Source organism: Ranitomeya imitator, chromosome 2 (genome assembly GCF_032444005.1).
Source record: "Ranitomeya imitator isolate aRanImi1 chromosome 2, aRanImi1.pri, whole genome shotgun sequence".
Lineage (NCBI taxonomy): Eukaryota > Metazoa > Chordata > Amphibia > Anura > Dendrobatidae > Ranitomeya > Ranitomeya imitator.
In genome coordinates, this window is record NC_091283.1 from 627375892 (window position 1) to 627402910 (window position 27019).

The following is a 27019-nucleotide window of genomic DNA, read 5'->3' on the forward strand; positions in this document are numbered from 1 at the left end:
CGCTGCTAGGGGTTCCTCAGCCGTCTCACTCCGCAGAGCGACGTGGCTGAGCACGCCTGTACCTATGGACACATTAACCTTTGCAGACAAAACATTATCAGGTTCAGTTGGCACAGATACAACATTTTCACCATCAATCCTAGGGAAAAAATGGTTATTAGATGCATCATTACAAGATAAAGCATGGTCAGGTAACACATGCGATTTCCCATCATCATCATCATCTTCATCATCATCATCCTCAGGGTGAACGTTACCCCTATTAGCAGATTGGGGAGGGGTGTCAGGGACGTAGTATGCAACCATCCTCACCAAATCAGTCCCCAACAAAACATCAGTGGGCAAATTTTCAGACAACCCCACTTCCTTCACCCAGCTCCCGGCACCCCAATCAATATAAACCCAGGCCATTGGTAAGGGACAGCTGATGCCCCCAATCTCAGTGACAGTTAGGGTTTTCCCCGGAATGATTTCTTCAGGGGCCACCAGTTTGGGTCGGATGAGGGTTCGTTCAGCCCCGGTGTCCTTGAGGCCTGTAGCAACATGGCCTCCCACGGTGACGTGCTGTACGTTGTCACACACCCTCCCAACCACACCACCCACCAAAAGAACTGCTGCATTAGGCACTGGGGCCTTGGATGGGGGGTTCTTCGGCCTGTCTGGACAGTGGGGACTGATATGACCAGTCCGCTTGCAAAAGAAACACTGGTGAGGTTCGGTGGTAGGTCTGGTGCTGTTGGCCACGGGGACAGGACCTCTGGTGTGTTGGCTGGCAGGGGTACTGGTATTGGTTGCAGGCTTACCCCCTCTCCAGCTGGTGGTGACGGGCTACCGCACTTCCAATCTACGGTTGGACTCATAGGCATCGGCAATTTGCGCTGCTTTCGTCACGTCTTTGGGTTCTCTGTCCATCACGAACTGTCGCACCTCAGCTGGGCTAAGATGTAAGAACTGGTCTTTGATCATCAGGTCTCGCAGCTGTGCAAAGGTGGGCACTGACAGTCCTTTGGTCCACTGCTCAAAGTGGGTCACCAGTCCATGTGCCACATCACTGTAACTGTCGTGGTGGCCACGTTGGAGGTTCCGGAACTTTCTACGGTAAACCTCAGGTGTAAGCTGGTACTTTGCTACCAGGGCCTGCTTGATGGCCTCATAGTCACCATCTTGTTCTTGAGAGAGGGCAGCAAACGCCTCGAGAGCTTTGCCTCTCAGCCCTGGTGTCAGGTATCGTGCCCATTCATCTGTAGGCAGCTGGTACTGTCTGCAGGCTTTCTCAAAGGCCCGCAGAAAAGTGTCCAAGTCCCCGTCCTTTTCCATAACAGGAAAGTGATCGGGCCGGGGCTTCGGTATCTGAGCGCTGCTGGGCTCACGGCTCCGGGCGGAGGAGGGCATCACCCCCTGCCGGAGCATCTCCAGTTCATATTCTCGCTGGGCTTGGCGCTCAGCTCGGTGGGCCTGGGCCTCCCGCTCGGCTCGGGCCTCTCGCTCGCCTCGCTGGGCCTGGGCCTCCTGCCGGTATTGCTGAATCAGCTGCCGACGTCCATCACGGTCGTCAGTGGGGAATTCTTCCAAGGCTGCCAGCAGGTGGGGGTCCAATTCACCCTGATTGCTAGTAGGGCTGGCATTCAGTGGTTGGACCTCTACTGCAGCACCCCCTCTGCTGGTCCGGGTTCTGCACCTACTGGGCTCTGGCCGGTTTCCCGTTGCACCAGAGCCGCGACCAGTTGGCCTTTGTTTTTGTTCGTGGTGTCGATCTGCCACACCCCGCACAGGGCAATACGAGTGTCTTTCTTAAGTTGCTTATACCACTCTTCTCCCATTGCAGCCATGGTTGCCAAATGAAAGATAGGATAGAAAAACGAAGAGAAAGGGAAGGGATAATTACCAGTACACACAATTGTCTCAGGACTAATAAACAGTGAGTTCGTTCTCCAAACTTATTTGCACAGAGTCCTCGCAAGAACTTTGCAAGTTTTTTGTGAGAGGAATGATTGCTCAAACCAAATCACTAATACTCTAAGATCCCACCGCCTTGCCACCAATATGTCACGAATCCACACCGCTGCCACCAATATGTCACGATTCACACCGTGACCGTCACCCCCACGTCACGGATCAGGGTGACTTTAGGCCAACAGACGGCTATCACATGTGCAGGGGGCTTATCTTAGTTATCCCTCCACTGCTACAATGTGATGGAAAAACCCACACAAGGCTATTGACCTCTTAGTTTACAGCAGGGGCTTATTTTAGGTATCCCACTGCTCTTCAATATACCACGAACTGCAGGTATTTATGTATATCCTGCTTTACAGTTCTGCTTGAACTTGCAGCTCTCTAGCGCCCCTTACCCTCAGGTCAGACTAGGTACTGCACCTAGGGTAATTAGTCGCCAGAAAGGCTGCCTGTTATGTACTGGCTATTGGGCACGCTGCAGCGAGGCGATTTAACTACTCCCGCTCAGGCAGGAACAATAATTATCCACGCTGCAGTCGCTACGACGACACCCAAAGGCCCCGCACACGATATGCTGCCACCAGCTCCTATTAAACGGGTCCGAAGCTAACCCAAAACAGTAGCGTAATTCCCTTCAGAAGACTTAGGGTACATTTTAGAGCAGAAGAACGAATCTAGTATATTAAATATTATACTCCATAAAAGATTTTAAGACAGTGTTTATAAAAAGGCATATAAAGATGTTACAAAAGAGACAATTGAAATATGTACAAGGTAATTATAAAATAAAGGGATTAAATGAGAAAATCAACACTTACATGTTCTCAGTTCATTTCAGGCAAAACCATGCTGGTGGGCGGAGCTCCCCAAATGTCCCAGTGCATCAGGAGATTTGGATAGAAACAGCTCCTTAAGTAAAACTCTGCTGACTCTGAAGGCTGGGCAAAGTGGGGTCACTTAAATAACCACAGCCTTGTGATATCACTAACAGGGCTGGTTTCTTTAGACCCTCCTACCTCTTCAGCCTTAGTAAATTTCACACAAGTTTGTCTAATGCCTGTATCTCCGCTACAGAACATGTCAGAATCATAACACACCCAGCATTCGTCTTGTATTAAGATTTGCTCTCTATAGATACTAAATTCGGGCTAGTAGGGACACTCCGTTCCAGAGAAATCTGTACTTATTTACCTGGTGGAATTAGAGGTTAGCGCTTACAGTGCTGTATAGATGCGCCGATGGACTTTAGCAATATGTACTCATTATTTTCCTAGCCCAAATCATTGGCCCAGAATCTTACAAGATTCAGACAAAGAGCCTCATGTTTCAAAAGAACTTCTATACCAGTCCTAGCTAGTACAGATGGGAGGGGCAAGTAAGTTGCTCAGAGCTTGGAATTTATGGCCAGGGCAATAAAAACCTCTTCTACACATACATTCAGAAACACACAAAGGAGGGGGGAGGTTAGCCTGCAGCATGAGTCTGAAGGGCAAAGCATCAAAATCATATTATATTTCATACAATATCGTGACACTGAGATGTGACTGAGATGGATGTAATGACTGTGATTGATTCTAGATGATAGTTCAAAGGGTAAGGGTGCATTTATACTGAGAGATTATTGTTCACCAACAACACCCTTTTCACAAAAGTCTTTCAGTGTAAACATACTATTACCTGATGAACAAACAAAACGCTGGTTCATAGGGTGAAATGATCTTTTGCACATCATCTGTCAAGGGGTTACAGCGACAGTGTGGAGCCAGAAGACTGCAGCATCTGAATGCTCCTACTCCCTCGCTGAGAAGAAGCACTTCTCCTTCATTTTAATGGTGTTTATTCCTTTTGGCAGAATAGGGGTTAATTGGCCATGTTGGAAAACTCTGAGCTTGCAGCTGAGCCCAGTTAGCCACTCCCTTACCCTTTATAAGCTGGGCTCCGATACAAATATACAGTGGGGCAAAAAAGTATTTAGTCAGTCAGCAATAGTGCAAGTTCCACCACTTAAAAAGATGAGAGGCGTCTGTAATTTACATCATAGGTAGACCTCAACTATGGGAGACAAACTGAGAAAAAAAAAATCCAGAAAATCACATTGTCTGTTTTTTTAACATTTTATTTGCATATTATGGTGGAAAATAAGTATTTGGTCAGAAACAAACAATTAAGATTTCTGGCTCTCACAGACCTGTAACTTCTTCTTTAAGAGTCTCCTCTTTCCTCCACTCATTACCTGTAGTAATGGCACCTGTTTAAACTTGTTATCAGTATAAAAAGACACCTGTGCACACCCTCAAACAGTCTGACTCCAAACTCCACTATGGTGAAGACCAAAGAGCTGTCAAAGGACACCAGAAACAAAATTGTAGCCCTGCACCAGACTGGGAAGACTGAATCTGCAATAGCCAACCAGCTTGGAGTGAAGAAATCAACAGTGGGAGCAATAATTAGAAAATGGAAGACATACAAGACCACTGATAATCTCCCTCGATCTGGGGCTCCACGCAAAATCCCACCCCGTGGGGTCAGAATGATCACAAGAACGGTGAGCAAAAATCCCAGAACCACGCGGGGGGACCTAGTGAATGAACTGCAGAGAGCTGGGACCAATGTAACAAGGCCTACCATAAGTAACACACTACGCCACCATGGACTCAGATCCTGCAGTGCCAGACGTGTCCCACTGCTTAAGCCAGTACATGTCCGGGCCCGTCTGAAGTTTGCTAGAGAGCATTTGGATGATCCAGAGGAGTTTTGGGAGAATGTCCTATGGTCTGAGGAAACCAAACTGGAACTGTTTGGTAGAAACACAACTTGTCGTGTTTGGAGGAAAAAGAATACTGAGTTGCATCCATCAAACACCATACCTACTGTAAAGCGTGGTGGTGGAAACATCATGCTTTTTGGCTGTTTCTCTGCAAAGGGGCCAGGATGACTGATCCGGGTACATGAAATAATGAATGGGGCCATGTGTCGTGAGATTTTGAGTGCAAACCTCCTTCCATCAGCAAGGGCATTGAAGATGAAACGTGGCTGGGTCTTTCAGCATGACAATGATCCAAAGCACACTGCCAGGGCAACGAAGGAGTGGCTTCGTAAGAAGCATTTCAAGGTCCTGGAGTGGCCTAGCCAGTCTCCAGATCTCAACCCTATAGAAAACCTTTGGAGGGAGTTGAAAGTCCGTGTTACCAAGCGAAAAGCCAAAAACATCACTGCTCTAGAGGAGATCTGCATGGAGGAATGGGCCAACATACCAACAACAGTGTGTGGCAACCTTGTGAAGACTTACAGAAAACGTTTGACCTCTGTCATTGCCAACAAAGGATATATTACAAAGTATTGAGATGAAATTTTGTTTCTGACCAAATACTTATTTTCCACCATAATATGCAAATAAAATGTTAAAAAAACAGACAATGTGATTTTCTGGATTTTTTTTTCTCAGTTTGTCTCCCATAGTTGAGGTCTACCTATGATGTAAATTACAGACGCCTCTCATCTTTTTAAGTGGTGGAACTTGCACTATTGCTGACTGACTAAATACTTTTTTGCCCCACTGTATGTCAGAGCTAGCATTTGCTGCATGGCTTCAGAACAATGAGGTGTTCATATGAGAAGGAGTGTTGGAGGAGGTATTTGTGATTGTTGCATGGTTTGTAAATGTGGTAATACCCTTCTCTACTTTTGCTTATTCCCCATCCACCACTCCCCGATGCATTCCTCTGGTGGAGTTTTCTATTAACCATTGTTTGTGTAGCCTTGTTTGTCAGGTTGGTGTACTGCGGTGCACATTAGTGCTCCTCTTCCCTGGGAGCGGGGAAGAGAACAGACGGCTAATTCTGGAGATAAGGCAAGAGTGGAGGCCCCAGCATCTTCACCTTCAGAAGTATCCTGTGGAATAGGGTGCCCCCTAGTGGTGAGGTCAGGGAAGGAGCCCCTGGTCCCAGGTCACGTGACAACTGTGTTGTGACATCATCTTTGTTCTGTGGGTGTAAACAGGACTCGCACTGCCAATAACAATGGCAGCCTATGCTCACTGAATGATCTATAGCTAGCTTAATGCGCATCGTTTACACTGTTCTATTGTGTAAACAGGCTATTAAACGACAGCTGATCTGTAAAAGCTTACCAATCGCCAGTCACTGAGTACCTCTGATCAGTGCATGTAAATGGACCCTATGAACTTGATTTTGCTATTGTGTAAAAAAAAAACGGTCCCATAAAACCTGAACTCGATTCATCAAGACTAGCATTCAGAGACAGTGATGTAGACATGTATCATACTACACAGTAAATAGTATTTAAACACCTCTCAGCCCTGTCGTCCACCATGGCCAGAATATAAATAATGTCTCTAGCCCAATTACTGTGGATACAGTGGGGGTTCTCTGAACATCAAGTCAACTGATACAAAGCATTTCTCTAGATAGCTTATTGACCATTGAGGGTGCGACCACTAGGAACCCCACCAATTCCAAGAAACTGGCTCTGTAGAGCCCTTCATGAATAGAGGTCAAGCATCCGCACCTTGGTTCTATTCATTTCCTATGTGACTTCTAGAGAAAGCTGAATGCTGTACTTGGACCTATAGCAATCAGTAAGTTACCTTATCGCTTAAAAACTAGCGTAATAAACCCTTTTAGACAATCCATTCTCTACATGAGATCCTAAATTATGCAAGTGTGGCAGCTGACAAACCTGACAATAAAAACTGCAGGAAAAATAGGGAGCTCTATAGGGCCCATTCAAATAAATGAATGACCAGGTAAGGCTAGGTTCACATTGCGTTAGTGCAATCCGTTTAGCGGATACGCTAACGGATTGCGCTAACGCAATGTCCAAAAAGGGATTGCGTTCGGCAATCCCGCTAGCGCAGATGCCCGATCTGCGCTAGCGAGGAACGGACCCTGAACGCTGCAAGCAGCGTTCGAGGTCCGTCCGAAACTAACGGCACATCGCAGACGCATGCCAAAAATGGCATACGTTTGCGATGTGTTAGGGATCCGTTAGCACATTGCAGTCAAGGGGTACACTAACGGATCCGTTACATAGCGTTAATTGCAACAATTGCGCCATGTAACGGAGTCCGTTAGGGGACACCCACTAACGCAATGTGAACCTAGCCTTATACATGTTTACACTAAGCATCATCCAAAAAATTGTCGAAAAAACACTTTGAGCAGTTGCAAGGCATTTGCGCAACTTTTGTTGTTTTCATACCAAGCTCTGGCAGCTCTGTCAAAGTAGGTGGAGCTGGTGGAAGTCAGAGCAGGGTGTGCCAACGCTCGGTCCTTAGATGGGTTATGCCACGAACAAAAGTACATTTTAATCAACAGATCTTGGAATAAAAATAAATTCCACAATTGGATGTGTTTAAAAGAAGTGTCCCTGTGCTGAGATAATCTCATAAATGTGCCTCAGTGTAATGGCTGTGTAGGAACATGGTCTGATCATACCACAGCTACTGGCCAAGGGAGGACGCAAAAGAGAGTATACAGACATTACAGCACTGGACAGCCATTTTCAGGTCTCTCCAGAGAGGCTCAATTGGGTTTAGGTCAGGGCTCTGGCTGGGCCAGTCAAGAATGGTCACAGAGTTGTTCTGAAGCCACTCCGTTGTTATTTTAGTTGCGTACTTAGGGTCATTCTCTTGTTGGAAGGTGAACCTTCAGCCAAGTCTGAGGTCCAGAGCACTCTGAAAGAGGTTTTCATCCAGGATATCTCTGTACTTGGCCACATTCATGTTTCCTTCAATGGCAACCAGTCGTCCTGTCCCTGCAGCTGAAAAACACCCCATAGCATGATGCTGCCACCACCATGTTTCAGTGTTGGAATTGTATTGGGCAGGTGATGAGCAGTGCCTGGTTTTCTCCACACATATCGCTTAGAATTATCACCAAAAAGGTCTATCTTCGTCTCATCAGACCAGAGAATCTTATTTCTCATAGTCTGTGAGTCCTTCCTGTGTATTTTAGCAAACTCTGTGGGCTTTCATATATCTTGTACTGAGGAGAGGCTTCCGTCGTGCCACTCTGCCATAAAGGCCATACTGGTGGAGGGCTGCAGTGATAGTTGATTTTGTGGAGCTTTTTCCCATCTCCCCACTGCATCTCTGGACCTCAGCCACAGTGATCTTGGGGTTCTTCTTTACCTCTCTCACCAAAGCTCTTATCCCACAAATGCTCAGTTTGGCTGGATGGCCAGGTCAAGGAAGACTTCTGGTGGTCCCAAAGGTCTTCCATTTAAGGATTATGGAGGCCACTGTGCTCTTAGGAACCTTGAGTACTGTAGAAATTCTTTTATAACCTTGGCCAGATGTGTGCCTTGCCGCAATTCTGTCTCTGAGCTCCTTGGCCAGTTCCTTTGATCTCATGAATTCTCATTTGGTCTGACATGCACTGTGAGCTGTGAGGTCTTATATAGACAGGTGTGTGCCTTTCCAAATCAAGTCCTATCAGTTTTATTAAATACAGCTTGACTCCAATGAAGGAGTAGAACCATCTCAAGGAGGATCACAAGGAAATGGACAGCATGTGACTTAAATATGAGTGTCTGAGCAAAGGGTCTGAATACTTATGACCATGTGATATTTCAGTTCAGTTTTTCAGTCAAGATGGGGTGCAGAGTGTACATTAATGTGGAAAAAATAACTTTTTTGAATTTACCAAATGGCTTCAATGAAACAAAGAGTAAAAATTTTAAAGGGGTCTGAATACTTTCGGTACCCACTGTATATTGTGCTATAATTTAGGCAGTAACTTCGGACTAGTGCAGGAGAAGAAAAATAATGTAATTACTGTTGATCTGCTGTGTATATCACTATGTCTATTTATGACCACCTGTAAAATGGTGTTCAAAGGTGAACATACACTAAAGAACATATTCTTGTTCTGCTATTAAAGCCATAACTCTGTATCCACCCATTTACAGTTGTGTGAAAAAGTGTTTTCCCCTTTCCCGATTTCCTATTCTTTTGCATGTTTGTCACACTTAAATGTTTCAGATCACCAAACAAGTTTAAATCTTAGACAAAGAAAACACAAGTAAAAACAAAATGCAGTTTTTAAATGAAGGTCTTTAATATTAAGGGAAAAAGGAATACAAGGAATCTAAACCTACAGGGCCCTGTGTGAAAAAGTGATTGCTCCCTAAACCTAATAACTGGTTGGGCCACCCTTAGCAGCAACAACTGCAATCAAGTGTTTGCAATGACTGGCAATGAGTCTTTTACAACGCTCTGGAGGAATTTTAGCCCACTCATCTTTGTAAGAATTGTTGTAATTCTGCAACATTGGAGGGTTTCCGAACATGAACCACTCTTTTAAGGTCATGCCACAGCATTTTAATCAGATTAAGGTCAGGACTTTGACTAGGCCACTCCAAAGTCTTAATTTTGTTTTTTTAAGCCATTCAGAGGTGGACTTGCTGGTGTGTTTTGGATCATTGTCCTGCTGCATAACCCAAGTACGCTTCAGCTTGTGGTCATGAATAGATGCCCACACATTCTCTTTCAGGATTTTTTGATAGACAGCAGAATTCATGTTTCCATTTACAACAGCAAGTTTTCCAGGTCTTGAAGCAGCAAAACAGCCACAGACCATCACATCACCATCAACATATTTTACTGTTATAATGTTAATTTTCTGAAGTGCTGTGTTACTTCTACGCCAGATGTAATGGGACATACACCATCCAAAAGGTTAAACTTTTGTCTCATAAGTCCACAGTGTATTCTCCCAAAAGTCTGGGGATCATCAAGATGTTTTCTGGCAAAACCTTTATGTTTTTGTTGCTCAGCTGTGAGGGGGGTTCTCGTAACTCTGCCGTGCAGGCCATTTTTGCACACTCTCTTTCTTATGGTGGAGTCATTGACCTTAACTGAGTAAAGTGAGACCTACAGTTCTTTGGATGTTGATGTGGGGTGACCTCTTGGATAAGTTGTTGCTGCCATCTTCAGGTATTTTGGTTGGCCGGTCACTCCTGGGAAGGTTCACCACTGTTCCATGTCTTTGCCATTTGTGGACAATAGCTCTCTCTGTGGTTCACTGGAGTCCCAAAGCTTTACAAATGGCTTTATAACCTCTACCAGACTGATAGCTCTCAATTATTTTGTTTCTCATTTGCTCCAGAATTTCTTTGGATCGCAGCATGATGTATAGCTTTTTCAGGCAGGTCCTATTTAAGCGATTTCTTGATTGAGAACAGGTATGGCAGTATTCTGGCCTGGGTGTGGCTTGGGAATTTGAACTCAGCTTCCCATATATGTGATAAACCACTTAATTTAGGTTTTAAGGGGAGGAGGGACAATCACTTTTTTTTTTTTACACAGGGGCCTGTAAGTTTGGATTTCTTTTTCTCTTAATACTAATCACCTTCATTTAAAAGGGCATTTTGTCTTTACTTGTGTTATCTTTGTCTATTATAGAAATTTATTTGGTGGTCTGAAGCATTTACGTGTGAGAAACATGCAAATGAATAGGAAATCAGGAAGGGGGAAAACACTTTTATGCACAAATGTATACATCAAGGTCAACATCAATGGTTTTTTTGAAGATCAAACTTCAGAAGCACACCACTCCCCTGCCTCTCAGTTTCGTGCTTGCCAAGGGGTGGTGTACTCCTGAAGATTGGCAGATGTAACTGGAAGCATCTGAGTTGGATTGAAGCTGTATTGGATACAGCAATTTGGACAGCTTCTTCTCAGCATGGTAAAGAGCTTGTAAGGGCTGCAGTCATTGCCTAGGACACTAGCAACCTACAAAGGTGGCTGGTAACCTAAGAAACAAGTAGTATACTATATCATTTAAAATCCTCTGTCAATTTATGTTACTGAGACAACTCCTTAAATATTTTAAAAGTACACAATTTCATTCTTTGTACGTACCCTCTCTACACTAATTTTAATGCACAGATCTACCTTAGCAAACATTTGCTTGTACAGTATTTTAAGGGAATACTGTCCTTATTCTAGCTGCCTCTCTTTACAAGCAGGAGAGATTTTGGTAACTGAGGAGGACAATTCTGGGACAAGCATATCCCCTACACTTGTTTTTTTTCCTGGACCTGCAAAAAATAGACCTAGCTTGTAGCAGGGAGGGAAAACACACAGGAGAGGACCCCTATTGAAGAACAATATATGGGCTCTTTGACGTTCAATACTGTATCTCATGATGCACAACTCCACCTGCTGTGGAAGTGGGCCCCATTGCCTCTTGGGGCCCCCGTGCAGCTGCCAAGGCTGCATCAATGGTATGGCCGCCCCTGCTTTAATGAGATTATGGGCGCAGTCAGACAGACGTATAACATGGACGACAATCGCATCACAGTGGCTATCCTGACCCGAGCATGACAGCTTCATGTATTTCTATGCAGCTGTCACGCTTGGGTCAGGAGAGCTGCTGGCCAGTCCAAGCATTGTGAAGTGATCATTGTCCATGTTATACGGCCATCTGACTGCGCCGTAGGTTATAATTCTGAAGTGCCTTAAAGTTCCCTTACCTGGCAATGTGCGGATGTGCATCACTACATGCCATGTGCAATGGAGTCCAGCCATTTTCATCCCTCTGTTCTATGTCAGCACCGTATTTCACTAGTAGCTTCACACACTCTAGATTCCCAGAGAGGACTGCTTCATGCAGAGCACCCATGCCTGCGAGTTGAGAACAAGTGTCAGCTGCAAACGTTCAACAGCTTTTATTTCTATAAAACATACAATTTGATATATAATATTACAGTATATACACTAAAATATTCTCATATTTAACATTATCCACCAATGTTGTGAATGTAATGACTCTCCGCTGTATTGCGCAGAGAGTTATGTCAAAATGAGGCGGTATACATATGTGATGTCACTACCCCACCATAAATAAGTCTAAGGCTGTGTTCACATGTTGCATTTTTGCAGTGGTTTTTTTGCTGTTTTTCTTTTTAATGCAATTTTTAAGCTGCATTTTACGGTACCAGCAAAGCCTATGAGATTTCAGAAATCTCATGCACACACATTGTTTTTCTTTTCCTAACTGATTTGGAAAACTGCTGCACTTTTACAAACTGGAGCGTGTCACTTCTTTCAGTGCTTTTTTATGCATATTTGCTAAATTTTTTCACACATAAGAAACTATGGGTAAGTGCAAAAATGAAACAAAAAAACGCAGTTTTCAGTTTTTGCTACGTGTTTGGTGTAAAAACCTAGAAAGTTGCATCATGCTTTTTTTGGGGGTGGGGGGTGGAACTAAACTTTATCAGCATGTACAAGGGACAACAAATACGCAGCCAAAATTTAGCAAAACCTATTTTTTTTGTAAGCAGCGTCTTTACTGCCAAAAATGCAGGTTTTGCCTGTGGAAATAAAGGCAGCAAAAATACAACGTGTGAACATAACCTAAAGGTACCGTCACACTCAGCGAAGCTGCAGCGATATAGACAACAAGCCGACCTAAACTAGATCGCTGGAGCGTCGCTGTTTAGGTCGCTTGTAGAGACGTCAAACACAGCAACTCCAGAAGGATGCAGGAGCGATCCAGTGACGTAACGGCGACTCACTGCTCGTTCTCGCTGGTTGTTAGCTCCATGTCAAACAGCCGGAGTGTACCGATCCGACACACATCTAGGGGCCCTATGCTCGTAGCTGGCGTCGTTGCTTTTGCTGTCAAACATGACGATACACGCCGACCTAGCGACGAAATAAAGTTCTGGGCTTCTAGCTCCGACCAGCAATTGCACAGCGGGATCCAGATCGCTGCTGCGTGTCAAACACAACGAGATCGCTATCCAGGACGCTGCAACGTCACAGATTGTTGTTGTTTTCTTTCTTCTTGCTGAGTGTGACGGTACCTTAAGGCTACGCTCACAATGTCGTTTAACATGGCCGAGTGCTATGAGATGATTTATCGCATAGCACTCGGACCAATGTTATACTACGGGGCAGTGCAGATCTGTGATCATTTTCTCATGCTGTGTGTGGCTCCGATATTCGGATCACGTGCATCCATACAAGTCTATGGGAGTGTGTGAAATATCGAACTGCACTCTGATCTCATTCGAGTACAGTCCTATGAACGTGCAAAGAGCCAATGGAGAAGATGGACAAATTAAGTTCTCCGTCTTCTTGGCACCTGTGCTGTGATTCTCTCATGTGAGAGAATCGGATCACACTCAGATGAGACTCAGATCAACCTCTGAGCGAGTTTGAGCCAAGTGTCAGCGTAATCGACCCTATTCTCTCATAAGAGAGAATATACGCCAGTGTGAGCGAGCCCTTATGGGCCAGAGAGCAATTGGATCATGATACAAGCACAAACATTTCCTGTAGCTCTCTCAGCCATGTGCAAGAACCTCACGGTATCTTCACACAGACAGTTTTGATGAGGTTTTTGGAGCACATGCTTCGAATACTTTGTGAATAAGCTCCCTATACTGCATGTGGTGCTGTTCTTTCCACTTTTTTTGAAAAACAAAAGCAACATGTACATTTTTTAGTTGTTTCTGTCTGAAAAAAGCTCCAAATTGGACTACTGAATAAATCAAGAAAAAAGCACCTCATACACAAAAACTTCAGATTTCAAAGTGAGATTTTCTGGTAGAAAAAAATCTTGTCAAAATATTCTGTGTGAATAAACCCAAAATGGAAAGACTTCATGTGTCACCATAGATTCTGTATCCTTCATATTTATATAGTCAAGAGTTCTTTCAGGATGCCTTTTTTTTGCTTTTTGTCTTCTAAAGGTTGCAGGGGAGGTTTGCACAAAGATTCAAAGAAAAATTCAAGACATTGAAACTGTAGCTCCACTGTATTGTTCTCCAAAGGCTGGCGTCGCACTACCGTAGAATACGGGCGCGTGCTATGCGAGAAAACATCGCATAACACTCGGACCAGTGTTAATCTATGGGGCAGCTCACATCACCGTATTTTTTTCTCCGGCGTATTCGATGTGCGTGTGAAATCACAGCAGGTTGCAATTGTACACGTATATCGCCCGAGACTCGCCAATGCAAGTCAATGGTTCCAAGAAAAACGTGAACGCCATGCGGACCATCCATGTAGCGTGCGACAAACAAGCACACATTTTCCTGAAGGCAGGAAATTGCATCGGGCAAAAACAGGAAGCTTGGCATGCAGATTGTCCTGGAAACCACTAAAAAAGCCAGAAACACCCCTCCAAGGATCCACAATCACTGGGTAAGGCTCCGAAAACGTTGAGACAAGACCCAATGTAGAAGAACCCGCTCAGTTAGGCTCTCACACATTTTTGTCACAAACCAGCAAAAACAGGACACCAGCAGGGACTTGATTTGAAAAATTGGAGGAGGGAACTTCTTGTTAATCCTTCTTGTAAAGCCAATATATGGGCTTCTTAATTAGGTTTTGATTAATTTCCGACTATTGAGCCCATTTAATTTAATGGGGAAAATCAATGATAAATATAAAGCCATACGCATGTCATACGGATGTCAAATGGATAAATGGCTGAGAGAAAATCGCATCATAGCATTGCAAACGCATTACACACGGATGACCACACGGAGAACACTCGTGCGACTCTCGGCATGGAGACTTGGGTCGATATTTCATACGTTTAGTGTGACGCCGGCCTAAGGTATGTTCTCATTGAGGTTTTTGAGTAGTTTTTTTTTACATAAATTGTCTTAAAAAAACTGCAAAAACTTGGAGTTTCTACTCCAAAAACTTTATCAACATCTCAATGTGAGCACACCCTCAGGCCGGGGTCACACTAGCGTATCACATCCGATGCGATATATCCTAATGACCCTCGGCTCCTGCTCTGCTGCGAGTGCGAGCCGAGTGTCAGTGCTCCAATCCTCTCGCATGACAAGATCGGAGCACAGCTGCGGAGGAGGCAGAGAAAGTAATTTCTCCATCTCCTCTGCTGCCGGTGTAGGTGGGAATCGCACTGCAATCAGGTGATATCTGAGTGAAATGCGATGTTTCATATACACCCAACTTATATGGATGCGTGAGTTCTGAATTTGGCATGCAATTGTAGCATGCTGCGTATTTTTCCTGTCCAATCGGAGCAGGAAAAAAAGTCATTGTGAAGAGAAGCGAAATTACACAAACTTTTTTTTAATTTTCCTTCAGCCATATTTACATGTCCATGAAGCACAGGCAGTACGGCTTAACTGCGGGGGTCTCCTGATTTGATGCAACACATGCAGGGATTGCCTATTTGTTAGGCAATCCCTGCATATGTTGAGCCTGTCAAACAGCCGCGAGACATGCAGTCGCAGAGACTCGAACATATTTTTTGAGCACGCCGAAGTCAGTCGATTAGCACCTGGGCATGCTCAGATAATACCTTAGCACGTTTGCTCATCACTACTAACTACCTGATATATGCCTATAAGGCTACAGTCACATAACTGTATATTGTCCCATCTGAGAGAATCGTTCCGATTACACAAATCACACTCTGATCAGAGTGTGATCGTAGTGTTATCTGATTGTCTCTGATGAAGAAAAGATTGACAAAACAATGTCTCCATCTCCTCCATTCTGTCAGTGCACAGAAATCGGACTGCGGTCAGATGTCATCCAAGTGCAGTCCAATGTTTTCCATGGACTCATTGACTTGCATGGCCAAGTGAAATCCACTAATTAGATCCAATTTGGCCATGCTGCAATTCTTTCCTTGGACGGTCTATCTAACATTCCCAAAGACTATCAATGGTCCGGGTGCAATCCAATGTTTTGTCGGATCACACTCAAACTGAAAATATGGTCGTCTGCACGAGCCCTTACACGGTTAGCTCAGGTTTTGGAGATCAGGCAGTCAGACCGGGTATTGCAATCAGAGCATGGGGCCGTGTTTCTCGGACTTGTGAAACCAGCTTTAAGAAGCAGAACTTTAATGCCACCATCAGTCCTCTCCATAACTAAGGTCAGTTTATTAATTAACCTTTGACTATAGCCTAAAATGTATTGCCAATTTTCAGTTGTTGTTAATTTGGCTCAAGTCAGGGGAGAAAATTAAGATAAGTGCTCTCTTTCTTCCTTGTTCCCCAAACATTTAGTGCTATGTAAGTAATGCCTAAAAAATGCAATTAAAGAATGAGCCAAGTGAAACAAGACCTTTATCAGATGTCGTATACCACCATTGAATAGAAGGGAGGGTGCACACATGAAGCTATACCGATCAGTACCTATATTCTGGAGGTAAATGGTTCTAGGAGTAAATAACACATCCAAAGCGGTGTGAATTCCTCTCTACAAATGCAAAGCCTTGCATTATTCTGCCTCCATTACAGAAGGACGTATATATCTACTACACCCAGATTGTTGAAATTGCTCACACTTTGAATTCCGCGTGAATGTTTTCTTGTGGCAATGCTACAACAACAGCAGATAAACAACTGTCACATACGGCTCCGATGTCAGTAGTGGAGCGTCCCTGGCAAATATGCCCAAGACGGGACAAGTCCCAGGAGTCGGGGAGCCATGGTGCATAACATTTCTGGCTATTTTTACTTATGGTTACCATTACATCACTTCCTTACTTAATCATAAACTCATATTTCACTTGAAATGAGATCTATTCCTCAAAGCGGGATGAGACATGATGCCCTCACCTGTTAAGTAGATTGTGTCCATCGTCACCTTTCGAGCTCTTATAAATCTCCCCACTTGCTCCAGGTCACCCTGTCGGATATGATCCAGAAAAAGCACATCATTTGGAAAACGCACAGTCCGTGTCGACCTCAGACTGCGTGAAGGCCTATGGGAAGAGTAGTACTTCATCTTGAGGATGCCGTGATCGGGGGCTGCGGAAGGTGAACTTAGCGCCAGCGCTGTCAACTAAGTTATTTTCACTTAAGCAGAATCCGGTTTCTCTCCTTTCCCACAAATTGTGGTAAATTCCCAAGCCACCTTTAGGGATTGTAACTCTGCAACACAGATCCGAATACTGATTACCAATTCCACACATAGAGCAGCGGCACACAAAAACCCCTTTTTATAGCTCTGCCTTCCCATCTATTTAAGGGACTCTCATCTCATCGCACTGTAAGGCAAACGACCAGTGCAGACGCCCACTGCAGTTCAAGAGAGGCTCATCTTACCGGGTCAACTGATCATGAGAGCAGCTGCTACTCAGAGCTTCCCAGGGTCACAGGCGAAATACAAAAATTGGCAGCAAGTTTGGGGTGGGGAGAGTGCTACCACAGTAATCAGTGAGAGCAAGGTAGACATGATCAGTTATCTGTCCACCCACCAAGTAGGAAGTTAGAAGGTGCCTCTCTAAATAGGGGTCAACAAAGCTAGGTCAATCCGTCTAGCCAGGTCTGAAATGATACACATCACAAAAAAAGTGCGAAGGCAAACTTTAATCCTGGAGAAAAATGGCTCCCCTAGTGCCAAGAAAGAAATCTCTCCGCTGACAAATGGTACATGGTTGAAATTGCAAGACAGAGTATGAAAAGAATTAGAAGACCTTAATGCGTATGACTTGAAATAGAAGGACAAACCTTACAAAATAAGTCACAAGTGATTTCACGATCAACTAAACCCACTGTTGAAACTATTTCAACCTGTTGAGCTTGAACGTAGAATGACAGTGCCCGATTATATGTGGACTACATGTCTATGACTTTGCAGAAGAAACTAAGAACCTATGATTATAAGAACCTGATGATTATGTTTTTTTAGACTTAATTAGAGTAAAAACTTGATTTCCATACTGAAGAAACTTTTTACCCTTTCTCTGATTTATCTTTAGTCCCAGCTTGTCCTTGAGCTGGAGAGATGTGTTATCTGTGCCAGATTAGTTGCTAATGATGTAAAGCCTCATATAAAAGTCTGTAGCTGTGTAACAGTGATCCTTAGCTGTGGATCTGGCTTAGGCCGGTTTCACACGTCAGTGGCTCCGGTACGTGTGATGACAGTTTCCTCACGTACTGGAGACACTGACTCACGTAGACACATCAAAATAATTGTGTCTCTGCACATGTCAGCGTGTTTTCACGGACCGTGTGTCCGTTTGCAAAACACGTAGACATGTCCGTGTTCGTGGGAGCGCACGGATCACACGGACCCATTAAAGTCAATGGGTCTGTGTAAACACGTACCGCACACAGACGCTGTCCGTGTGCTGTCCGTGTGCGTTTTTCCTGTCATAGGGTTAAAATTGTAAAAATTGTTGCAATACACGGACACGGGTACAGCAAACAGACAGCACACGGACCCTAAAAACGTACTCACAGACATAACACGGATCCCACACGGATGGCCTACGTGAGCACATGGACACGGATAACTCCAGTACCGGAATTATCTGGACGTGTGAGACTGGCCTTATAAAAATATACTTTTGAGTTCATAGCCAGCCACACAGTTAGTATAGTTGTCCGTCAATCACTTGTTCACTCAACAATTATTCCTCCAGGCTCCTCATGTACACAACTCAGCGTGCATATGTCTGAATCGGTAGAGGAGAGGGGTGTGATTGACTGCCAGACACTTCTAGTAGCAGATTATCTCCCCAAAAGATGGATCATCAATCCTGCTGGCTCTGGAAAGTTTTGCCAACATTATTTTGATGTGTATGGCATGCTCAGCTCGGATGTCATTTTCCCATTTTTCTACCAACACATTTATAGTAGAAATCCCTTTTAGGGTATGTTCACACGTTCCTGATTTCCATCCTTTTTTTTTTTTCAGGACTGTTTTTTAAAAAACTGCAGCTCTTGGCAGAAAACGCAGGTCCTTTCCTTTTTTTGTCCTTTTTTGATGCGTTTTTTGATCCTTTTTTTGATCCTTTTTTTTATGCAGTTTTCTATGCAGAGTCTGTGTGTTTTCTAGGAAGTTTTTTAGGGTTAAAATGGCTGAAAATACCCTAACCCTACCCCTAACCCTAACCCTAACCCTACCCCTACCCCTAACCCTAACCCTAACCCTACCCCTAACCCTACCCCTAACCCTACCCCTAACCCTATTCTAACCTTAGTGGGAAAAAAAAAAATTCTTAATTTTTTTTTATTGTCCCTACCTATGGGGGTGACAAAGGGGGGGGGGGGTCATTTACTATTTTTTTTTTATTTTGGTCACTGAGATAGATTATATCTCAGTGATCAAAATGCACTTTGGAGCGAATCTGCTGGCCTGCAGATTCGGCGGGCGCACTGCGCATGCGCCCGCCATTTTGCAAGATGGCGGCGCCCAGGGAGAAGATGGCCGGACGGACACCGGGATGCCGGGTAAGTATAAGGGGGGAGATTAGGGCACGGGGGGGCATCGGAGCACTGGGGGGGGCATTGGAGCACGGGGCGGTGGGATTGGAGCACGGGGGGGTGGGATCGGAGCACGGGGGGGCAGCCATACTCCGCCCACGCACTTCCGCCCGCTTCCCCGCACTTCCTGCTGCAGCGGTTCTGCACCACAAACCGCAGTAAAACCCGCAGATATTTTTTTCATCTGCGGGTTTTACTGCGGGTTTGACCTCACAATGGAGGTCAATGGGTGCAGAACCGCTGCGGCTCCGAAAAAAGAAGTGACATGGTACTTCTTTTTTCCCGCAGCTATTCAGCGCGGCTTTTTTTTTTATTTTCCGCATTGTGGGCACAGAAGTTCCTGTTTTCCATAGGGTACAATGTAATGTACCCTGCATGGAAAACAGCTGCGGACCCGCAGCGGGAAAATCGCGGCAATTCCGCATGAAAAAAAGGATCGTGTGAACATGGCCTTATAGATCTTGTTGGGAGATCCTTTTTTTTTGCTCTGTGGGTGTTCATGATGCATTTTTCTTTTTAAAACTATTTGTGGTGAATTTATATCCGTATTTACATCTTCATTCTATGTCTGATGTCCAGACAGGGGCTGTACTGATTGTGCATCCTGTTCAAGGATCACTCTGCTTGCATTAACCAAAATGCCACCCCATAATTACTGGTCTTGAACCTCAGCTCTTCTGGTTATAAGACTGCCATGATGTTGATATTTACCCATAGACAGCCCCTTTAAAGTTCACATTTGTTTCATTGCCCAATTGCAGCCTTCCCTCAAATTGTAAGCATGATCCTCGGCTCTTCCTGGAATTATACTGGCGAGCACCCAGCTATGTTGCACCATGGCAAGCTCTGCTTGGTCACTTACACCTTGTCAGTGATATTTTCAGCCCCGTCTAATGGACAATTTGCAGTAAGAGGTTCTTGGGATAGAGGTCTGAGGCTGTAGGATACTGTTATTAGAGTAACCAAATGTACTGTTGTGGAAAAAAATTTGGGGACTGACACAAAATTCGGTTTTCACAAAGTTTGCTGCTTCAGTGTTTTTAGATATTTTATTCAGATGTGTCTATGGTTTGTGAACTACAATTATATGTTTTAGCCTTTTTTTTAAGAAATACATCAAGTTTATGCAAAGACTGGCATGCTGTATTTCAGCTTCAGGACCAAATCTTCAACGACGGCAACCCAATCTTGTCTAGTCATCCCTTGAAAATTATCACAATTTCTGTCTTTTTGTCAGTCCACCCATTTTTTTTGAGGGTTGACCACATGTTCTCAATGAGATTGAGATCTGAAGAGTTTCTTGACAAAGGATCCAATACTTCAATATTTTCTTCACCATGATACCTACGTATCACTTTTGCCTTGTGACATGGTGCTCCATCATACTGGAAAAAAAACTTTTTTCATCACCAAATCACTCCTGAATCAGTCTGAGAAGTTGTTATTGTAGGATGTTTAGATCCAATACTTAAGTCATTGCAGTGTTCTTAGGTAAAATTGTGAGCCCACATCCTTAGATGAAAAGCAACCCCCAAATATGAGTGGTCTCAGGATGCTTAATAGTTCTCACCTTATTTTCTCCAATCATTATTCCAGATGCCTCAAACAGTATGAAGCAGGCTTCATCAGAGAAAATAACTCCCCCCCCCCACCTCCCACTGCAGTCCAGTACTTGTACTTCCTCCAGAATGTCAGTCTATCTTTGATGTTTCTCTTGGAGAGAAGTAACTTCTTTGCTGCTCTTCTTGACACCAGTCCAGCCTTTAAAAACTTTCGTCTCGGATGTACAGACACCTGCCTGCTGTCATTCCTAAGCAAGATCTGCACTGGTGTTGAATAAATCCCATAGCTGAATCCTTTTTGGAAGACGGTCCTGGCACCTGCTGGAGTTTATTAGGTGCTCTGAAGCCTTCTTCACAGCAACTGAACTTTCATTTCCGACTATAATGATCTAATAAATGGTTGCTTTTACAAACAGCCATGTCCTTGACTGTAAAGCCCTTTTAATCAAACAGTGATGACTGCACATGTTTCATTAGAGATAACCATTTTATCATTAGAGATAACACAGCCTGCACTGACCCAGCTGCCTCTTCACCACTACCGGAGCTACCGCATCACCAACACCGAAGCTCCTGCATCCCTCAACCTATTGTCTCCTTCCCCACCATCCTGTAGAATGTAAGCTCGCAACGCAGGGTCCTCGCCCCTCTGTATCAGTCTGTAATTGTTAGTTTACTTACTGTAAGTGATATCTGTTATTTGTATGTAACCCCTCCTCATGTACAGCACCATGGAATCAATGGTGCTATATAAATAAATAATAATAATAACACTATGTAACAATATTTTTGTAATTTTTTGTTCCAGGGTCAAAAGTGTGTTTTCCTAATCCGTTATGCCTAAAACAAATAGAAAATAGTTGTTGTTCCACAAAAACTTTGCTTCTGTGATGCAGGACAATGAAATTTTGAAATTTGTCTGTTTACGGGAAAATTCTCGATTTGTATTTAATACTGAGTACTCTCCTAGAATATTGTTGAACTGCTAGAATTGTGCAGAAATTTCTACAATTTTCCAGAATTATCTAGAAGTTTTTAGAAACATTCTAGAACGTTCTTGGACTGTTCAATTGTAGGCATACAAGTATAAAAGCACAGGTGACTCGAACCAACATTTCAGTTCATGTTATTGCTGAGTAAGAAAATAACGAATCATAGTTAAAGAGCAATTATTTGTTTTAGATGGCATCAAAAGGTTGTTTGCACTCAGCAGATTCATTTTGGTACGTGTGTGGACAATTTATAAAGACAGGAGCTAGAAAGTATTCCGTGAAAGCATTCGTAAGATGTGCGAGGCCTACAAGGCATATTTTGGCATGCCTGTCGGGGATTAAAGGGACACCGTCACCTGAATTTGGAGGGAACAATCTTCAGCCATGGAGGCGGGGTTTTTGGGTGTTTGATTCACCCTTTCCTTACCCGCTGGCTGCATGCTGGCTGCAATATTGGATTGAATTTCATTCCCTGTCCTCCATAGTACACGCCTGCGCAAGGCAAGATTGCCTTGTGCAGGCATGTACTACGGAGGACAGAGAATGAACTTCAATCCAATATTGCAGCCAGCATGCAGCCAGTGGGTAAGGAAAGGGTGAATCAAACACCCAAAAACCCCGCCTCCATGGCTGAAGATTGTTCCCTCCAAATTCAGGTGACAGTGTCCCTTTAAGACAGGTCCTTGGCACCTCATTTCACATGTGAATATTGCAAGAAAACTCTTGAAGTTAAGGTAAACAATTGCTGCTCATTTAGATGGCAGTGCTTTATTTTGTAGAATTTCAATGATTTAGATCTAGTACAGTTTAAGGAGTTGCAATCGACAACATTTTCACATATGTCAATACATTATAGTAAAATATGTATTAAGTAATGTGTAAAATTTCATGATTTTAAATGTTTATAGATGCATGTAAAGAAGCTGCGGAGACACCATCACGTGTTTCTCGACGCAAGCAGTGAATAGCCAGGCCTTTCCCCGGGAAGGAACAACCACAGGAAGGGCAGCATCCTATGAAGGAAAGCCACCTATGCCAAGCATGGTATCCATCCACAGACAGCTGTTTCGGGGTTTTTGCCCTTCATCAGTGTGGAGTAGGAATCTGGCTATTAGGAGCAGTGCCTAGTAAAAAGGCTATAAAGGCACAGATGATTGGCCTCGGGGAGACCAAAACATCCAACACCGCGGAGACACCATCACGTGTTTCTCAACGCAGTGATTCCAGAACACTGCCCCCATCCCTTATGGGAAATATGCAGATGCATGTAAAGAAACTGCGGAGACACCATCACGTGTTTCTCGACGCAAGCAGTGAATAGCCAGGCCTTTCCCCGGGAAGGAACAACCACGGGAAGGGCAGCATCCTATGAAGGAAAGCCACCTATGCCAAGCATGGTATCCATCCACAGACAGCTGTTTCGGGGTTTTTGCCCCTCATCAGTGTGGAGTAGGAATCTGGCTATTAGGAGCAGTGCCTAGTAAAAAGGCTATAAAGGCACAGATGATTGGCCTCGGGGAGACCAAAACATCCAACACCGCGGAGACACCATCACGTGTTTCTCAACGCAGTGATTCCAGAACACTGCCCCCATCCCTTATGGGAAATATGCAGATGCATGTAAAGAAGCTGCGGAGACACCATCACGTGTTTCTCGACGCAAGCAGTGAATAGCCAGGCCTTTCCCCGGGAAGGAACAACCACGGGAAGGGCAGCATCCTATGAAGGAAAGCCACCTATGCCAAGCATGGTATCCATCCACAGACAGCTGTTTCGGGGTTTTTGCTCCTCATCCGTGTGGAGTAGGAATCTGGCTATTAGGAGCAGTGCCTAGTAAAAAGGCTATAAAGGCACAGATGATTGGCCTCGGGGAGACCAAAACATCCAACACCGCGGAGACACCATCACGTGTTTCTCAACGCAGTGATTCCAGAACACTGCCCCCATCCCTTATGGGAAATATGCAGATGCATGTAAAGAAGCTGCGGAGACACCATCACGTGTTTCTCGACGCAAGCAGTGAATAGCCAGGCCTTTCCCCGGGAAGGAACAACCACGGGAAGGGCAGCATCCTATGAAGGAAAGTCACCTGCGTCGAGAAACACAGACAGATAGACAGAGAGACTGAGACAGAGAGAGAGAGACTAACAGAGACAGAGAGAGACTGACAGAGACAGAGCGAGACAGAGAGAGCGAGAAAGAGACTGACACAGAAACTGATAGAGACAGAGAGAGCAAGACAGAGAGCGAGACTGAGACAAACTGAGAGAGAGTGAGACAGAGACCGAGAGAGACTGCCAGAGAGTGACAGAGACAGAGAGAGACTGACAGTGACAGAGACAGAGAGAGACTAACACAGAGACGGAGACTCAGAGAGAGACTGAGACAGAGAGAAAGACACAGAGAGCGAGACTGAGAGAGACAGAGCGAGACCTTGACTGAGAGAGACCTTGACAGAGAGACAGACAAAGAGACAGAGACAGATAGAGAGACTGACAGACTGAGAGCGAGACAGAGAGAGCGAGACAGAGAGCGATACTAAGACAGAGACAAACAGAGTGAGACAAAGACTGAGCCAGAGAGAAACTGCCAGAGAGTGACAGAGAGAGACTGACAGAGACTGAGAGACAGAGACTGACAGAGAGACAAACAGAGAGAGAGCGAGACAAAGACTGAGACAGAGAGACTGCGAGAGGCAGAGACTGACAGGGAGACACAGAGAGAGACTGACCCTGAGAGAGACTGATTCAGAGAGAGACTGAGAGAACGAGACAGAGAGTGAGCGAGACACAGAGAGAGAGCGAGACAGAGAGCAAGCGAGACAGAGACTGACAGAGACAGAGGCTGACAGAGACAGAGAGAGACTGACCCTGAGAGACAGAGACTCAGAGAGAGACTGAGAGAGAGCGAGACAGAGTGACAGACTGAGAGAGAGCGAGACAGAGTGACAGAGAGCGAGACAGAGAGCGGGACCGAGAGTGAGAGAGACAGAGCGAGACAGAGAGTGAGACTGAGAGAGACAGAGCAAAACAGATGCAAGAAACCTCAGGGACTTGTCAGGAGGGGAACAGTGTCCTGCCTCCTCCTCACTGCACAGTGCAGTCACCTCCAGTCCCCTGCAGCCTGAGCTCCTACGTCGTCCTATCTCCTGTCCTGCTCCAGTTTGCAGGGCTCAGGGAGGGAAGCAGCAGCAGCGTCCTGAAGTCTCTTCAGCAGACACCACACAGCTGGCAATGTGTGTGTATCTGCAGTATGCTCTGCTGGAGGGAGCAGGTACAGTGCCGGCACCCAGCGTCCCCCGCACATGCTCCTCTACAGAACAGACCGCAGCAGTGCAGGGAGATTCTGTCCCTGCTCTACCGCAGAGCTCAACTATATTGGTGTGCACAGCAGGCTAATATAGCCAGTAGCGTAGCTCCAGGTGGGCCCCCTCTGAGCTCCTGGTAGCTACGCTACTGGGTACAGGGGACAAAAAAGAGCCATGAAGTTTGCTATCCCGCAAATTTGGCAGCAACCGACCGACCACTCAAGCAAGTGCTACTTCTGCATGGTGGATCCTGCCAAACGTTGCACAGGCAAGAATGCACCTCATATCATTTATCCAGACATTCCTTCTTCCATTGCCCCAGTACCACACTGCCCCTAGATGCCTATTCCAACTCCCTGAAGAGGGATCAGCCATCTTCAGGAAAAAGCTGCAAATCAGACAGCGAGGAAGATATTGGAGATCAAGATTACGTTTTCACAGATGCGGTTGAGGAGAGAAGGCCATACTTTCCTAACCAGAAAGACGTCAATGATCTGATCAAAGACCGTCGTCTTACCAAGTCCAATGCTGAGCTTCTAATATGCAGGTTCAACCAGTGGAACTTGTTGAATGAAAGTGTGCAAGTCACAGATCAGAAAAAGCGTCACTAAACATTTTCCAACTTCTTCAGTTGGGAAGATGGGTTGTGCTTCTGCAACAATGTGGCCGGTCTTTTTGAGGCTATAGGTATCACCTATAACCCGAGTGAATGGAGCCTATTCATAGACAGTTCATCCAAGAGCCTCAAAGTCATGCTGCTTCACAACAGGACAGCCGTGACACTAAGGCACACTATCACAGAAAGGACTGGCCACAGCGGACCGAGTTCTCTGTAGGGAAGAGCAACATCAAGTCGGAGCCGCTGATAGAACCTCTGAAGGTGCTGATGCCACCACTGCACATCAAGTTAGATCACATCAAGCAATTTGTCATGGCTCTTGACAAGAAGAAAGCAGTTTTAAGTACCTCCAAGATCTCTTTCCAAAGCTTTCCGAGGCAAAGGTCAAGTGTGGTATCTTCGTCGGATCGCAGATCAAGAAGATCAAAGAATATCACAAGTTCACCAAGCTGCTGAACAGGACGGAGAAAGCGGCTTGGAACAGTTTCGCTGCAGTGGTTCATGGCTTCCTGGGTAATCATAAGGCTGAACACTAGGTGCAGTTGGTTCAGACTCTCATAAAGAATTACGCCATAATGGGATGCAGAATGTCTCTCAAAGTCCTATCCTTGATGCTCATCTTAACAAGTTCAAGGAGAACATGGGAGCTTATTCAGAGGAGCAGGGCGAACGCTTTCATAAAGATATATTGGACTTTGAACATCGTTACCAAGGATAGCATAACGAAAACATGATGGCGGACTACATTTGGGGGCTTCTTCGAGAAAGTGATTTGCAGTACACTCGCAAATCTAGAAAAACTACTAATTTCTGAACCTTTTTGAGTGATTTTTGACTGTCTTTATCTATTTACTATGCAAGTGTTTTTTTTATCAGACTGCATGAACGAAAATATAATAATTTTATTTTTTTGACACAATAAATACGAAATTTTTCTGGCCTGTGGTCATATAATCAAAGTTTGTGCTGAATGTAGTCATTTTGACATAGTCTTTAAATATAAGCAGTTGAAATATTACACTTGGAAGCCAGGAACAAAAATTGTGTTACATAGTGTAATAATCAGAAGAAGACAATGATCTCAAGCACAATCCCTCTTTAAAACAATCATTCTCTTCTTATAGTTCAGTCCGTTTGACGGAGTGGTATCAGCTGCCTTGTCCTCAATATCACTTTCTCCTGAGCTAATGAGATCACTGAAATGAGGTAAGTAGGTCATTTTTGTGGCAGAACTGAAAATGAGTGAAAATTGGGTTTACATAATTAAGCTAATTTTCATGGCAAGGAATAACTGCATTTTTTTTTTTTTTTGCAATTCATTTGAGCACTCTTCATAACA

General features: G+C 44.6%; 2 protein-coding genes across 2 annotated transcripts in view; both read right to left on the reverse strand.

Annotated features, from left to right (window-relative positions):
- PPP1R27 (protein phosphatase 1 regulatory subunit 27) overlaps positions 1–16944 on the reverse strand; it is a 48442-nt gene extending 31498 nt beyond the window's left edge. Inside the window, exons 1-2 of the mRNA XM_069752532.1 lie at positions 16546–16944; positions 11455–11605 (exon numbers count right to left, since the gene is read on the reverse strand). Of these exons, the coding sequence (XP_069608633.1) occupies positions 11455–11605; positions 16546–16714 (320 nt within the window). The 5' untranslated portion in view covers positions 16715–16944. The remainder of the gene's footprint in view (positions 1–11454; positions 11606–16545) is intronic.
- On the reverse strand, positions 829–1829 carry LOC138667899 (uncharacterized). The gene is made up of 2 exons (XM_069755972.1): positions 1679–1829; positions 829–1574 (listed from the first exon to the last, which is right to left on the reverse strand). Exons 1-2 carry the CDS (start codon positions 1827–1829, stop codon positions 829–831), a joined length of 897 nt encoding a protein of 298 aa, XP_069612073.1.
- Positions 16945–27019: the final 10075 nt, after the last annotated feature.